The following is a 12,483-nucleotide window of genomic DNA, read 5'->3' as shown; positions in this document are numbered from 1 at the left end:
GTGTGGCAGAGGCCAACACAATACCGAAAAACAATTATCCTCTAATTAATAAAAAATAAAAAAAATATATAAGCAGAATATGTTTTGACAGAAATCATAGCATTTTTTTTTAGGGGGGAGCAATGTCTCCTACCCCATATGGAACAAAAGCAAAAATAAGCAAATGGACCCAATTAAACATAAAAAATTTTGCACAGAAAGGGAAACCAGTGACAAAATGTTTTCCCTGCTGAATAGGAGAAAATATATGCAAATTATGTGACTGGTAAGGGGTTAATATTCAAAATATATAAACAGCCCATACAACTCAATATAAAAAAACATTAAAAAAATAAGTAGAAGTTCTGAATAGACAGTTTTCCAAAGACATACAGATGAAAGACACATGAAAGTATGCTCAATATCACTGATAGAGAAATGCAAATCAAAACCACAATGTAAGAATTACTATCATCAAAAGGTCTATGAATAACAAATGTTGGCAAGTATAAGGGAAAAAGAGAAACCTAGCACACTGTTTCAGAGAAGGCAATGGCACCCACTCCAGTACTCTTGCCTGGAAAATCCCATGGGCAGAGGAGCCTGGTAGGCTGCAGTCCATGGGGTCGCTAAGAGTCAGACACGACTGAGCGACTTCACTTTCACTTTTCACTTTCCTGCATGGGAGAAGGAAATGGCAACCCACTCCAGTGTTCTTGCCTGGAGAATCCCAGGGACGGCGGAGCCTGGTGGGCTGCCGTCTATGGGGTCACACAGAGTTGGACACGACTTAAGTGACTTAGCAGCAGCAGCAGCAGCACACTGTTTATGAGAATTTGAACTAGTACAGCCACTATGGAAAACACTATTGGGTTTCATAAAAAAACTTAAAATAGAACTACCACATGATCTAGCAATTCCACTTGACATATATCTAAAGTAAATGAAAGCAATAATTTAAAAAGATACATGCACCCTAATGTTCATAGTAGCTTTATTTAAATAGCCAAAGTACAGAATCTCTCTCTTTCTGTCTCTCTCTCTCTCTCTAGAGATTCACTGTTACTGAGTGAATATATACACGTATATACACACACATACACAATGCAATGTTACTTAGTCATGAAAAGAGTGAAATTTTGCCATTTGCAATAATTTGAATGAACTTGGAAGGCATTATACTTAATGAAATTAGACAAAGACAAATATTGTACACTATGTTTATATGCAGAGTCTAAAAAAAAAAAAAAAAAGAATTCACAGATATAGTGAACAATCCAGTAGATATCAATGGGGGAGGGAAGGTGGAATGGGAAAGATGGAAATAGAAGATTAAGAGATATAATTTACTATGTATAACACAAATAAACTGCCTAAACTGGCAGACTCTAGAGATCAAAGTTTGTAAACCACTATGCCATCATGTTTGCTATAATCTATTGATTTAAGTAGTCATTTGGCCTACCCAGATTCAGTGGAAAGTGTATATATATATATACACTTTCGATATATATATATATGTGTGTATATATATATATATATATATAGTGTGTGTGTGTGTGTGTGTGTGTGAGTTAGTTGCTCAGTTGTATCCAACTCTGTGACCCCATGGATTGGAATCTGCTAGGCTCCTCTGTTCATGAAATTATCCAGGCAAAAATACTGGAGTGAGTTGACATTCACTTCTCCAGGGGATCTTCCTGACCCAGGGATCAAACCCAGGTCTCCTGCATTGTGGGCAGATACTTTACCATATAAGCCACCAATTTATATTGTAAACAGAGGGAATATAACCAATATTTTACAATAAGAGTAAAGGGACTATAATCCATGAAAAAATTGAATCACTATGTTGTATACTTGAAACTAACCTAATATCAGCTATGTTTCAATTTAAAAAGTGCTGTCTATTTTTGAGATTAGTTATTTGTCAGTTGCTTCATTTGCTACTATTTTCTCCCATTCTGAAGGCTCTCTTTTCACCTTGCTTATAGTTTCCCTTGTTGTGCAGAAGCTTTTAATTTTACTTAGGTCCCATTTTTATATTTTTGCTTATATTTCCAATATTCTGGGAGGTGGGTCAGAGAGGATTCTGCTGTGATTTATGTAGGAGAGTGTTTTGCCTATGTTCTCCTCTAGGCGTTTTATAGTTTCTGGTCTTAAGTTTAGATCTTTCATCCATTTTGAGTTTATTTTTGTGTATGGTGTTAGAAAGTGGTCTAGTTTCACTCTTCTACAGTGGTTGACCAGTTTTCCCAGCACCATTTGTTAAAGAGGTTGTCTTTTCTCCATTGTATATTCTTGCCTCCTTTGTCAAAGATAAGGTGTCCATAGGTGAGTGGATTTGTCTCTGGGCTTTCTATTTTGTTCTGTTGATCTATATTTCTGTCTTTGTACCAGTACCATACTCTCTTGATGACCGTGGCTTTGTAGTAGAGCCTGAAGTCAGGCAGGTTGATTTCTCCAGTTCCATTCTTCTTTCTCAAGATTGCATAGGTTATTCAAGGTTTTTTGTATTTCCATACAAATTGTGAAGTTGTTTGTTCTAGCTCTGTGAAAAATACCATTGGTAGCTTGATAGGGATTGCATTGAATCTATAGATTGCTTTGGGTAGTATACTCATGTTCACTATATTGATTCTTCTGATCCATGAACAGGGTATATTTCTCCATCTATTAGTATCCTCTTTGATTTTTTTCACCAGTGTTTCATAGTTTTATATATATAGTTGTTTAGTTTCTTTAGGTAAATATATTCCTAAGTATTTTATTCTTTTCTTTGCAATGGTGAATGGAATTGTTTCCTTAATTTCTCTTTCTAGTTTCTCATTATTAGTGTATAAGAATGTAAGGGATTTCTGTGTGTTGATCTCAAAAATATACAAGCAATTCCTGCAGCTCAATTCCAGAAAAATAAATGACCCAATCAAAAAATGGGCCAAAGAGCTAAACAGACATTTATCCAAAGAAGATATACAGATGGCTAACAAACACATGAAAAGATGCTCAACATCACTTATTATCAGAGAAATGCAAATGAAAACCACAATGAGGTACCATTTCACACCAGTCAGAATGGCTGCTATCCAAAAGTCTACAAGCAATAAATGCTGGAGAGGGTGTGGAGAAAAAGGAACCCTCTTACACTGATGGTGGGAATGCAAACTAGTACAGCCACTATGGAGAACAGTGTGGAGATTCCTTAAAAAACTGGAAATAGAACTGCCTTATGACCCAGCAATCCCACTACTGGGCATACACACTGAGGAAACCAGAGTTGAAAGAGACACGTGTACCCCAATGTTCATTGCAGCACTGTTTATAATAGCCAGGACATGGAAGCAACCTAGATGTCCATCAGCAGATGAATGGATAAGAAAGCTGTGGTACATATACACAATGGAGTATTACTCAGCCATTGAAAAGAATACATTTGAATCAGTTCTAATGAGGTGGATGAAACTGGAGCCTATTATACAGAGTGAAGTAAGCCAGGAAGAAAAACACCAATACAGTATATTAACGCATGTATATGTAATTTAGAAAGATGGTAACGATAACCCTATATGTGAGACAGCAAAAGAGACACAGATGTATAGCACAGTCTTTTGGACTCTGTGGGAGAAGGAGAGGGTGGGATGATTTGGGAGAATGGCATTGAAACATGTATAATATCATATACGAAACAAATCGCCAGTCCAGGTACTATGCAGGATACAGGATGCTTGGGGCTGGTGCACTGGGATGACCCAGAGGGATGGTACGGGGACGGAGGTGGGACCGGGGTTCAGGATGGGGAATATGTGTATGCCCGTGGCGGATTTATGTTGATGTATGGCAAAACCAATACAATATTGTAGAGTAATTAGCCTCCAATTAAAATAAATAAATTTAAAGTAAACAAAAAATAAAAATAAAAACTCTGTCTAGGGAACCAAAGTTGATATTCTGAGTTAGGGAGTAGAAACTGGCAGACTCTAGAGATCAAAGTTTGTAAACCACTATACCATCACGTTTGTTATAATCTATTGATTTAAGTAGACATTTGGCCTACCCAGATTCAGTGGAAAGGTATAGACTGCTGATGAATTTTTTCACTAAAGGATTTCCAGAAAGTCTAGCCATGGTCCCAATCTATGACATAACTGAAGAACAGTAAAGTCACTAAATCCTAGTCATCAAATTCTTATTTAATACCTTGGAATTTCCTCCTCCGTTTCCATCCTTGTAGCACCTCTGATGTAGCTTATACAAGATTGGGTCACATGGGTCCCTAAGAGAGACATCTTTGAGTATCTAGTACAATATTTTCCCTTTTTTATCCCAAAGTATATGGACTCACTGGCAGAGGGAATAAATATGCAATATGAAATTAGAAAGTAATCCTACTAAGGGAGAAGTCTCAGCTAACACCTGTAACAAGGGCACTGTGACATTTTACTCTACAACCCAAATCTTCTTTCTTTGTTTGTTGAACAAATATCAATCATGGTCACATTATATTCCAGGAAAAAATTGTTTTCCCATGTGTCTGAAAGACTTATGTTGCTTCTGATATTCTAATATTATGCTCTCTATTCTTTGTGTCTTTCCTCCCCTGCTAACTTTCAGAAAGGAGAATATGAAGTGAATATTTTTTGCCAGTTTGAGTACAAAAATTTAGCCATTAGGTAGGGATACTCACAGGAAGTAGTTCTACTATGTCTGTTTTAACAAATAAGACCAAGATAATTTTAACGCTCTAATAAGTCCCCAGAGAATTTCTATGAGGTAACCAATTAATGCCACAATTTGTTAGAAAGGGCCTTGTCTTTGACCAACTAATTGTCATAGTGTATTACTATAGTTCTACTTGATAACTGGGGATATTATGGACAAGTATTGGACAGAATGTGGTAATTAGCTCCCTATGGAGATAGAGATCTCAATAACAAACAAAGCATTGAGGTCATTGCTGATGTAAAAAGGAAAGACCATTGTCATACTCATTGGGGACACACCTAAACTATCCAAGGCAAAGGTGGAATTTTTGTGTTGAGCAATGTATATAGCTCTCTTATACTGGTCTAGAGTTAGTAGAAAATGGAAGAAGAGCCCTGGGACATTATGCTAGGGAAGATAATTATGGCAAATTTCATCAGAAAGTTTAATAGAAGATTCCAAGATGTGTCTGAGAGTAAAGACATCAGCATGTCACTGGGCATTAAATTCTCATTTGAAACAATATGAACATTTTATTTTTATTTAGGGACTTTTATTTTCTTATTGAGAAGAGCAGTGATGATCTCGTCATTTATTTTTACATCAAACTTTTTTTTAATTTAATTTAATTTTATTTTTTTACTTTTTAAACTGTAGGGTTTTTCATGGAGCTACTGATCTGTTTCCCCGTAGTTGTTAGTATTGGAAAATAGAGAAACTGGTCAAATTATCAACAGGGCAATTGGATGCTGAAAAATGTAAGAATAAAAGTAAAGACCACAGTAAGAAGAAAGTAGGGCTACAGGATAAGTTTTGATTTTTTTCATGAAATTTTTCATATTTCATGCAATATAAGAAAGATGACAAATTTAAATGGAATATGGAACATATGGAAACACAAAGTAATTTTACCTGGGAGGCACATGATGGTACAAAGCTAACTGAGATCATTATTATCAATAATTTATTAATGAACTATTTATTCATCAAGCCTTTGTATTTCACACATTCCATATATTTAAATATAGATTATGTTTTGATGATACCCAAGGCATATGTTGTGGAATTTATCATTGAGGTTGTCTAGTCTATTGGAGAGACAATCAGGAGAAAATAAAGACACATGAAACAACCTCTAAATATACAAAGTTTTAGATACACTAGAAACAACAAATTCTCCCTAGACAGATTAGACAAAGTTCAATAACTGGTGCCTATAAACAACATGAAGAATTAGTAGGGCACAGATGAAAATTAAAAGATATTTAAGGCTGAGATTTCCCTCTCTCCCTTTCTATGAAGTCTTGAAATATAAAAGCATGTTGGAAAACTGTGCATTTTAATGCAAGTTCTGTGTTATTAAGATTTAGGTTGCAAATGTTGATAGAGGATAAAATTAGTTGCCTTTTTAATCAACTTAAGAAATGGGCTTTACTTTGTAGGTGATGAAACAAAATAATGAAAAATCAGCTTTCTTTTTCTACTTTTTGAGAAGGTAGTTTAATTATCCTATGTTCTTTTCCATCTTTTCATTTTTTTCTCAAGGTTTCTTTGAACACAAAATATCCCCCTTTCCAAATTAAAAAACCAAAACAAAACCCAGTAATACCACTTGTTTGCTTGCATACCCCAAGGACTGTGGCAGCAGCCTCCCTGTGGTTCTTTTGTAAAATATATAATGTAATGTAGTGATCTGAAGGGCCTTTATTTTCTTTCCTGTCCAAGTCTGTACTTCCAGATTCAAAATAAATTCCCTAACTCATTTCAGCTGTTATCTCTCTGCCATGGAGCTATCTCAGATCCCAGACTCTGTAAGTAGCAAAACTTTCCCCCCTACAAAATTCCCATATTTGTTTCATGGTGCTTCATGTTCTACTTTGTGTAAATATCTTATCTCCAATAGACTACTTGTAACCAAGGAACTTGTCATTTCTTCTTTTATTTACCCACAGTTCTTAGGATAGTACCTGACATGTTACAGAAACTCCATAAATATTTGTCAAATGAATAAATCCATAGCTGTATTTAAAGCATTTTTCCTATTTACCAATATCAGTATTTTATACAATATCCCAGACTGGGTTAAGTACAGCCAATATTTTCCAAAGTAAATTTCTTTTCCAACTTCAGTTGCCACACAAGTTCTGAGGATGAGTTTGAAAAATTATGTGATATGTTGAAGCAGTTGACAGGGAGGGCCATGGAATAGCCATTAAATAATGTGGGTTTTCTTTCCTTTCAGAAGCTCTGTGTTTCCTTGGATAGCTAGTCACTGTGCTTTCTGAGGATGATCTTATAAAAGAGAAAATACTTAAAGAAAGGAAATTGGAAAGATAGAGATTATATCCCAGGAGGAATAATATGGGAGTATTTGTTCTGGTCAAAAGCACAGTGTGTACTTCTTGTTTATAAAGTTTACAGATAAGGCTTCCATGGTGGTCAATGCAGGAGATGTGGGTTCGATACCTAGGTTGGGAAGTTCCCCTGGAGAAGGAAATGGCAACCCATGTCAGTATGTTTGCATGGGAAATCCCATGGATGGAGGAACCTGGTGAACTACAGTCCGTGTGGTTGCAAAAGAGACAAGACCTAACAAGTAAAACCAACAAAAACAAACAACAGATGAGGTAATTCAAAAGTTCCATTTCAAAATTTTACTAGACCTTTGTTTAAGCAAAAGAACAAAAAACTTAGATATTTTGCTGTTTATAGAGTACTTTGAGATCAATTATTTTTGTTTAGTTGCTAAGTAGCTTCTGACTCTCTTGTGACCCCATGGACTATAGCCTGCTAGTCTCCTGCTAGACTCCTCTGTCCATGGGATTTCCCAGGCAAAAATACTGGACTGGGTTGACAAATAACAAAGCACTATTAAAATTAAAAGTTTACTTAGTGAGACAATGGAGAAAACTTCCCAATAATCAGAAAGAAAATGAGAAAGCAGCACTTTTTCTTCCAGTTTTCCTGAAACATGATTGACATACAGCACTATATAAGTGTAAGGTATATGGCATAATAATCTGATTTACATACATCTTGAAATGATTATCATAAGTTTAATGAACTCCTATCATCTCAAATAGGTAAAATCTTAAAGAACTAGAGAAAAATATTAATAATTATATATTTTTTTCTTGTGATTAGAACTCTTAGGGTTTAATTTCTTATGTGTGCATGCTCAGTTGCTTAGTTGTGTTTGACTCTTTGTGATCCCATGGGCAGTAGCCCACCAGGCTCTGCAGTCCATGGAATTCTCCAGGCAAGAATACTGGAGTGGATTGCCATTTCCTGTTCCAGGGATCTTCTCTGACCCAGAGATCGAATATGCATCTCCTGCATCTACTGCATTGGCAGGTGGATTCTTTACCATTGCACCACTTGGAAAGCCCATTTACTTTCTTAATAACCATCATATGTAATATGCAGCAGAATTAATTATAGTTTGGGGGGTGACAGCAATTTCTAATGAAGCATTTGTCTCTGCATTTAGAGAACAATTTTAGAGAGATTTTTCATCATGAAATGTTGAAGCAGAAGGTTAACATTGTATGCTAGATTAATAGCAAGGGAACAAGTTTAGAAAATCCCTGAAATCAAATGCCATCTACCTGGGAGTTTTCCAAAATAACTTAGAAGAGAAACTGGGGTTATTGTTATTGGTCACTTTGTTTCTTCCACATGTTTTCGAGGACTAGTATATACTAGACAGTATGTCATGTGTGGGTATGCAATTTTTTTCTCTGGTAAGTTATAATTTGTGGAATCAGAGATAAGCTTAAAATACTAATGGCAAAGCCAATACAGTTTTAATGATTGCTAAAGGTGCCCAGATAAAATAATACAGAAAAATCAAGAAGTTGTAGGAAGGATCAACGAGTACATGCCACTTTGAGAATTTAAAGAAGATTGCACAATTAAAAGAAGAAGAATAAAATGACAATAAATACACACTTCCCAGGTGGCTCAGATGATAAAGAGTCTTCCTGCAGTGCATGAGACCCAAGTTGAATCCCTGGGTCAGGAAGATACCCTGGAGAAGGAAATGGCAACCCACTCCAGTACTCTTGCCTGGAAAATTCCATGGATGGAGGAGCCTGGTAGCTACAGTCCATGGGGTAGGAAACAGTCAGACACGACTGACCAATTTCATTTCAAATTTGCACTATTTCCAGATGTAGGGGATAGTATGTAAAAGGAAATGATTGTTCAAATTTTCTCTATGCTAAAGTTCATTTGAAGGAATATATATATTGACAGTTATGAGAGGAAAGGTATGTTTGGAAACAGTATGAAAGACAGAATATAATTACTTTAACTTTATAAATAATTGAAGGTCATTTAGTTTTGTTAATAGGATAGAATTTGCCCTATAAAAAGACAACTCTACTGCTCTTAAGAAGGTGACAGAATGGGAAGAGACAGACTCCTCGGAGTCCATTCAAAATGCTCTTGTAATAATGCAGGTTAAGAGTTAATTTCTGGAAAAATGGGGGAAAAATGTATCATAAAAGTGTTTTACACACACACACACACACACACACACACACACACACTAAAAAACTGATCCGATGTGGAGGATGAGAATTTTTGTGTGTTTAAATATGCCCCAGAAGTATACAGCTTTGAGACTAAGCAGCTTTGGAAACTTCTTATTGAGATACAGAACTCAGATAAAGGAACAGATTTGGGTGATAGGTTGGAGAGGATAAGAATGTTTCAAATAAAAATATGTAATCTAGTACCAGCAATAAGAACTGTGTCAGAGTCATCAGGGAAAGTATCTGAGCCTTCCTGCTCAAGAATTCAGAGATGGAGCCTGGGAACAACAGTCTGTTGGGTTTCCAAGTCAGGTATATCAAGAATAAGATATATAACCAAGTGGGAAAACAGTGAATGCTGAAAAAAAAACTAATGCTAGAGTCTGTAGAGGAACCATACACTAATTCTAAAACAGCTGTAGTTGTAAGCCAAATTAATTTCAACAAATGACTGCATTGAAATGCGGTATGTTGTTAGTAATGAAAGAGAATTCTGTGTTTTAAGGACAAGCAAGAAAAAAACAAATCAATGATTACTGACTGACCTAGATGAAGAAACTATTAAAATCATGTGGGCTGTAGATCTTCATACATTGGTGGTATTCCTTGTGGAATATATGTATCAGTAATATGGATAAAATTATGACCACTTAAAATCACAATTAATGTAGATAAAAGTTTTTTTGAGGATTAGATTATCAACAAACTAAGCAGAGATTATATAAGTCTACAAGCAGGGACTATATTTCTTAGGCAGCAGGAGAATAGACTTTCTTTGAGCAAATGTCTGTCCATGTCATTTGAACACTTGTCCCCAGATTCTCTGCAAAAATCATTGGCAGAAAATTAGCAATGTGGGCACATATTAATTTAGGATACATTTCACTTAGTTTATTATAAAATGCTTTATTATTTTATCTTGGTTTCCTTTTTTCTCTCCCACACCCATTGTTTCTCTTTCATACCAGACTGGTGACTTTATGAAGGTTAAATCTCCTTGATTTCTTAGTTTCAAAGGACTCTGGACTTGATCATATTGACTTTATTCAATGAGATCAACTCTCCATGGCCAATTCCTCCTGTGTTACTGAGTTCTTCCTTCTGGGTTTCTCCAGTCTTGGGGAATTGCAACTTATCCTCTTTGTGGTCTTTCTCTGCCTCTATTTGATCATCTTGAGTGGAAACATCACCATCATCTCAGTAATCTGCTTGGATCACAGCCTTCACACACCCATGTACTTCTTTCTATGTGTCCTTTCTACCTCTGAAACTTTCTACACAATTGTCATTCTGCCCAAGATGCTTATCAATTTGCTCTCTGTGCTCAGGACAATGTCCTTTGTGAGTTGTGCTTCACAGATGTACTTCTTTCTTGGTTTTGCTGTCACCAATTGCCTGCTTCTGGGAGTGATGGGCTATGATCGCTATGCTGCCATCTGTCAGCCTTTGCATTACACCATTCTCATGAGCTGGAGAGTTTGTGGGCAACTGGCAGTGACTTGTATTGTCAGTGGTTTCCTAATATCTTTATTGGGAACAACCTTGGTCTTTAGCCTCCCTTTCTGTGGCTCCAACAAGGTCAACCATTATTTTTGTGACATTTCACCAGTCATCCGCCTTGCTTATGCTGAAACCTACATTAATGAACTGGTCATCTTCATTGGTGGGGTCTTGGTCCTTGTTGTGCCCTTGATCTTCATCTTCATCTCTTATGGATTTATCGCCTCTGCTATCCTGAAGATCTCATCAGCTGAAGGCAAACGAAAAGCATTCTCCACCTGTGCCTCCCATCTCATTGTGGTCGTTGTCCACTATGGCTGTGCTTCCTTTGTCTACCTGCGACCCTCAGCCAAATATACATCAGGAAAAGACAGGCTGGTGACAGTGACCTATACCATCATCACCCCACTGTTGAACCCTGTGGTATACAGCCTCAGGAACAAAGATGTACAGCTGGCTATTAGGAAAATGATTGAGAAGGCTAGGTTAAGATTTTATAATTATGTTAAGACTTTATAATTAATTTCTTTTTCAATAGCACACACACATTTGGGTCAAATGTATCACTAATGTTTAAATCATGAAGGTTTCTAGTCTATAATTCTGTGGGCTTGGGTAAGTTTTTTGACATTGTGAGGCTGTAGTGTTCTTTTGTAAAACAGACTTAGTAGTATGTTCATCCGGAGAAGGCAATGGCACCCCACTCCAGTACTCTTGCCTGGAAAATCCCATGGACAGAGGAGCCTGGAGGGCTGCAGTCCATGGGGTCGCTGAGGGTCGGACACGACTGAGCGACTTCGCTTTCACTTTTCACTTTCATGCATTGGAGAAGGAAATAGTAACCCACTCTGGTGTTCTTGCCTTCAGAATCCCAGGGACTGGAGAGCCTGGTGGGCTGCCATCTATGGGGTCGCACAGAGTCAGACACGACTGAAGTGACTCAGCAGCAGCAGCAGCAGTATGTTCATCTCAAGGCTTTTTGCCAAATTAAGGGCAAAAGTTTCCTCATCAAGGCAACTGTCACTAAAAGACAACTCTCCTACTCCTACTCTTCCTCCAGAGATAGTTCTCAAAAGGATCTTAACAGCCATTATCTCTTACCCTATGTTTGGCTTGCTAGCCACAAATCTCTGATTGTCCCCTTTGTCTAAGATTATGCCCAGCTGAAAATGAGTTGCTGCAGCCTGAATATAGTGTGGATATAGGAGGAACACATGATGGAGGGAAAACTTACTGTAATTAGTAATTAGAAAACTATTTAGGTCACAACTTTAAGAAAACTATGGTTGTTCTCCAAATCTAAACTTTGTATATAGAATATAGGGATAATATAATTTTCCTTTTATACTTTGCACAGTTTCTGTTTGTATCTAATGGATAAGCATAAGTAAAATGCAAAGCTGGATAGAACTTAAGACTCTTAAGACTTAAGGGTCAGTCTAAGACTTTAAGTCTTAAGACTCATAAGACTTAAAGTCAATTTAAGACTTTACACATCTCTGCATGACCTTCTATTTCCTTCAGATTCTCCAAAAATTATATTTCTAGGTGTCTTTTCTGACCAGCCATTTGAATTACTCCTTATATAACATAGGGAATGTGCTACATCAAAAATACATCTGCATGTGAAACAACTCCCTCAGTACACTTTCTAAAAGTTGGCAGAAGACCCCAGACTTACAAAAAGGCAAACTAATCTCCACAGAATGAAGTAGGGCAAAATATATAGGAAAATAAAGAGACAAAGGATTTGGAACAAGCACCT

General features: G+C 36.6%; 1 protein-coding gene across 1 annotated transcript; it reads left to right on the top strand.

The window, feature by feature from the left end:
• Nucleotides 1-10,280: 10,280 nt before the first annotated feature.
• On the top strand, nucleotides 10,281-11,237 carry LOC102414422 (olfactory receptor 10R2-like). The gene has a single exon (XM_006052508.4). The coding sequence runs from the start codon at nucleotides 10,284-10,286 to the stop codon at nucleotides 11,235-11,237; it is 954 nt and encodes a 317-aa protein (XP_006052570.1). The 5' UTR covers nucleotides 10,281-10,283.
• The last annotated feature ends 1,246 nt before the right edge of the window (nucleotides 11,238-12,483 follow it).

Source organism: Bubalus bubalis, chromosome 6, assembly GCF_019923935.1.
Source record: "Bubalus bubalis isolate 160015118507 breed Murrah chromosome 6, NDDB_SH_1, whole genome shotgun sequence".
Classification (NCBI taxonomy): domain Eukaryota; kingdom Metazoa; phylum Chordata; class Mammalia; order Artiodactyla; family Bovidae; genus Bubalus; species Bubalus bubalis.
This window is presented reverse-complemented; position numbering and strand designations above follow the sequence as displayed.